The 3,954-nt window shown below is 55.9% G+C and overlaps 2 protein-coding genes across 2 annotated transcripts in view; one reads left to right on the top strand and one right to left on the bottom strand.

Annotated features, from left to right (window-relative positions):
* The window catches only part of SPRG_21478 (hypothetical protein), a gene marked incomplete at both ends in the record, with an annotated part of 2,254 nt that extends 1,286 nt beyond the window's left edge, over positions 1-968 (bottom strand). Inside the window, one exon of the mRNA XM_012354123.1 lies at positions 15-968. Coding sequence (XP_012209513.1) covers positions 15-968 — 954 coding nt within the window. The remainder of the gene's footprint in view (positions 1-14) is intronic.
* Positions 969-3,459: 2,491 nt separating this feature from the next.
* SPRG_22345 (hypothetical protein) overlaps positions 3,460-3,954 on the top strand; it is a gene marked incomplete at both ends in the record, with an annotated part of 2,046 nt that continues 1,551 nt past the window's right edge. Inside the window, one exon of the mRNA XM_012354122.1 lies at positions 3,460-3,930. Within this exon, the coding sequence (XP_012209512.1) occupies positions 3,460-3,930 (471 nt within the window). The remainder of the gene's footprint in view (positions 3,931-3,954) is intronic.

Genomic DNA, 3,954 nt, shown 5'->3' with positions numbered 1-3,954 from the left:
TCGATCGCAAAGACGAGGAGCGGCCAGTGCCAGAGGTAGAGGCAGTAGCTGATCTTGCCGACGTAGACGGCGACGCGGTTGCTGAGAAGGTATGTGTTGACACTTGCGTCGGCGCCGGCGGCAATCAAAAGCGTCGCCCCGATTGTCGGGAGCAGCGCATAGTAGCCGGGAAACGCGCTCGTCTCGTCAATGCAAAGCAAGCCGAGGAGCACGCAAGCCAAGCCGACGGCGGAGACGCAATGGCGTCCCCAACGACTCGTGATGGCGACGCCGTGCATGTGGAGGTAGGCGAGGAGACCGCCCAGCGACATTTGCCAAAACCGGCTCAGCGGCATGTAGAACGACATTTTGTTGTTGCCATCGTAGCCGAGAAAGCAAACGTTGGTGGCAAAGCTCGCGACCAGCACGGTCAGTTGCAGCGCGATCGCCTTGCGGTAACTCAGACGCATGACGATAGACGCGAGCAGCGGCCAAAAGATGTAAAACTGCTCCTCGACGCCGAGCGACCAGAGATGCAAGAGCGGGTTCGTCTTGACGTCAATGTCAAAGTACGAATGTTGGAGCGAGAGCACTTGGAGGTTGGCGCTGAAGAGCGACCCCGCCAGCATCGTGGCCGCCATCGCCTTGAGCTTGGGCGCCATGAGGTAGAGGTACCCGAGCCAGAACGTCACGACCAAAACGACGAGGAGCGTCGGGAAGATGCGCCGGACGCGCCGGACGTAAAAGCCCGCGTACGTAAAGCTGCCGCGCTGGTGCTCTTTGAAGAGGATGCCGGAAATGAGAAAGCCGGAAATGACAAAGAAGACGTCGACACCGATAAAGCCACCGGGCAAGAACGCCGGGTACGCGTGGAAGACGAGAACAGGGACCACCGCAAGGGTTCGGAGGCCGTCGACGTCGGGGCGGTATGTGTGCGGTGTCGGCGACACGTCCGGCGCCGGCAGCAAAGCGTCTAGAGCAACGGTCATCTCGTCCGGTGATTTTGCGCGTGGTGTCTCTGGTGTTGTCGATGGCGTCGATTGACTGTTCATGAGCAAAAGTGAAAATGACCAAAGTTCATTGGCAGTAAAGAGAGCTACCAACACGAGACGAATTTTTGATCAACTTGCGCGACCATGCATCGCGTAGGTACCATAGGTATCCAATTTGGCCATGTAATTCTGCAAACTTCGCAGGGAATATTTGATCGAACGCTGGTGGCAAGCTCCTGGCGCGGCAATGTAAACAGCGCTGGGTGTAAACCAGCGCTATGACAAATCAATTCCCATGTGTGTCGAGAAAGAACGCGCCGCCGACGTCCAAAATTCCCATCTCCAAGAGAGTTGCAGCAGCTGTCCATTACACCTCTATCGCCCTTCTGTTGTGCGTGGGTGTACTGGTACTGTAATACAGTTGGTAACGGTCGTCCATTCCACCTACCAGCCACCTCGGACAAAAACCATAGGTAGTGTTGATTCCGTTCCCCTTCAAGTGTACATTCTACTCTAGCCTTTGTTTGCAATTCTAGTGCGAGTGAAAACACCACATACTTGTCGGTTGTTCAATGGTGTGGAGACGCGGGCACAGCGTGACAGGGTGGAATGCAAGCGTTTCGGAAAAAACATATGCCCGATCACACTGGGAACCACACGTTTGACGCCCGTTTGACTCATCGTCCAGACAGGCACAAGCCACAAATTGGGCCCCTCGTATCTGTAAACTGGTCGAGTCAGATCGCATCGGTGCTATCGCTGAGGCACGAAGGTCCACTCGAGAATGCATGCCACTTTAAAGTGTCGCGAATTTAATAGGATCGCCTACCGGCATACCCAATGGCCTACCGGTACATGATTTAGTGCCCCCAAGCGACATCCACCCCGCACACGGCTCAACGCATGGCAGACACGTTGGACTGAGAACTGTATGCCGTGTCCGCAAGATAGCGCGTCGCTATACTTTTGTAACCCATGAGGTACTGCCAGTTAGGCACGACTACAGTATGTGTCGCATTCAGGATTGCATAATGTACAACCGGTTCTAGTACAGCAGTTGGTGGTTCGATGCTCACGATAGCTGCAATACCTTAGAATACGCACGACACGAACACGGTTAACGTTCCGACAAAGCTGAGCGCTGTCCGAGCTGCTGCGTGCATACATAGTCTTTATGGCCAAATAGGATGCAAGCACCGACGCGTTCCTTGTCGCCGGCTGGCACCAAGAAAGATATTACTACAGAGCGCGACAATAATATCCTTGCAAGCTGCGAGTTATCCTCCCTGGAGCTCCCCCTGCGTGATCGTGATCGGTTTTGTAATTCATGGCTCACGCCGAACCCATGTATGATAATGCCTTGCACTGTGTGGCCGTTTGGTGTGATTACACTTACAGTGCAGGCTACGCACGAATGGCTGCGCGGGCGCCTGGATTGTGGCCGTCGACGGCCAATAACGAGCCACTTAATCTCGATTTGCAACCAGCAATACTCGGGACACGACGTTGGGGATGCAGTGTTGGTGTGGTGGTTGCCAACAGCCCCCATCACGACGCTCACTGCGGCCGACTTGAGTTGACCGTCGCACCCGCTGCACACGTTTGGACCCAAAAATATAATTGATGTCGCTGGCAGTATTCGTCAAGCACCCGTCGAGCGGGACGAGCCAGTTGGGCGTCATTGCCGAGGAGTACGATGCAGAGCCCAATGTACTGGTTCGTTTTTATATGTTGTGGCAGTTCCAGCGCCTTGGACATCAACTCCTCGCGGTGTGCAAGAATCCGTGGTTGCGTGGTTGCGCTATTCCCTCAGCAGTGCTGTACTCACCTTGAGCGAAAAGCGGCCCTCGTCTCGCCAACGGTTGCAGTCGCAGCAGGTTTCGGCGTCGACGACCCGACACGAAAACTTGAAAAAAGCTCGGACCCGCGCTTCCAACGAAGTCTTTGGCGGTCTATGCCGCCTGCATCGTCACGAGACAACATCAACGCCGAGACCTGCCACGTCGTCTTCGATCTCATCGACTGCGAGGTACTCAGCATTCCTTGGATCATGGCGGTCTTGGATGTCTAACGTGCCCTCAGACAGGAGTCCATAAATTGATCAACGGGCTGTACTCGTGCTGCAGAGGGGCCCGACCGAGCGAATTTAATCCTCGTCATTGCCCGTCAACGGTCACTTTGCGTTGCCTCTGTTGTTGTTGAAAGGAGTAATTAACATGCAATGATACAATGTAAAGGTGGAGGACTTCCTCATGCGCTCGTGAGGCAAGCCGTAGCGTCAAGCGAGTCGCGTTCGTGGTCTTGCGGCGGGCTTCTGTGAGGAGCGCGGGGTAGTGCGCGCACCAAAGCACGTTGCCTCCGTCAACTGCACCAAGAGGCCGCACCGTGGTCGCGAAGCGCCGAGCAAGATAGAAGATCAGAACAAGAACCAAACGTTTCGCCAAGAGGCGACGATACCGTGATTCTCGTCCGCGAGCTCGACCCTGGCATGTCGGACGCGATCGCGATTCCCGAGGAGTCGCACGGTCTTTTAAAAGGAAAAGACGCTTCGCTGCCGGCGCCGGACGTGTCGCCGACACCGCACACATACCGCCCCGACGTCGACGGCCTCAGAACCCTCGCGGTGGTCCCTGTTCTCGTCTTCCACGCGTACCCGGCGTTCTTGCCCGGTGGCTTTATCGGTGTCGACGTCTTCTTTGTCATTTCCGGCTTTCTCATTTCCGGCATCCTCTTCAAAGAGCACCAGCGCGGCAGCTTTACGTACGCGGGCTTTTACGTCCGGCGCGTCCGGCGCATCTTCCCGACGCTCCTCGTCGTTTTGGTCGTGACGTTCTGGCTCGGGTACCTCTACCTCATGGCGCCCAAGCTCAAGGCGATGGCGGCCACGATGCTGGCGGGGTCGCTCTTCAGCGCCAACCTCCAAGTGCTCTCGCTCCAACATTCGTACTTTGACATTGACGTCAAGACGAACCCGCTCTTGCAT

Source organism: Saprolegnia parasitica, assembly GCF_000151545.1.
Source record: "Saprolegnia parasitica CBS 223.65 unplaced genomic scaffold supercont2.146, whole genome shotgun sequence".
NCBI classification, from domain to species: Eukaryota; Oomycota; class Saprolegniomycetes; order Saprolegniales; family Saprolegniaceae; genus Saprolegnia; species Saprolegnia parasitica.
The sequence above is the reverse complement of the archived record's forward strand: the minus strand, read 5'-3'. Positions and strand labels throughout refer to the sequence as shown.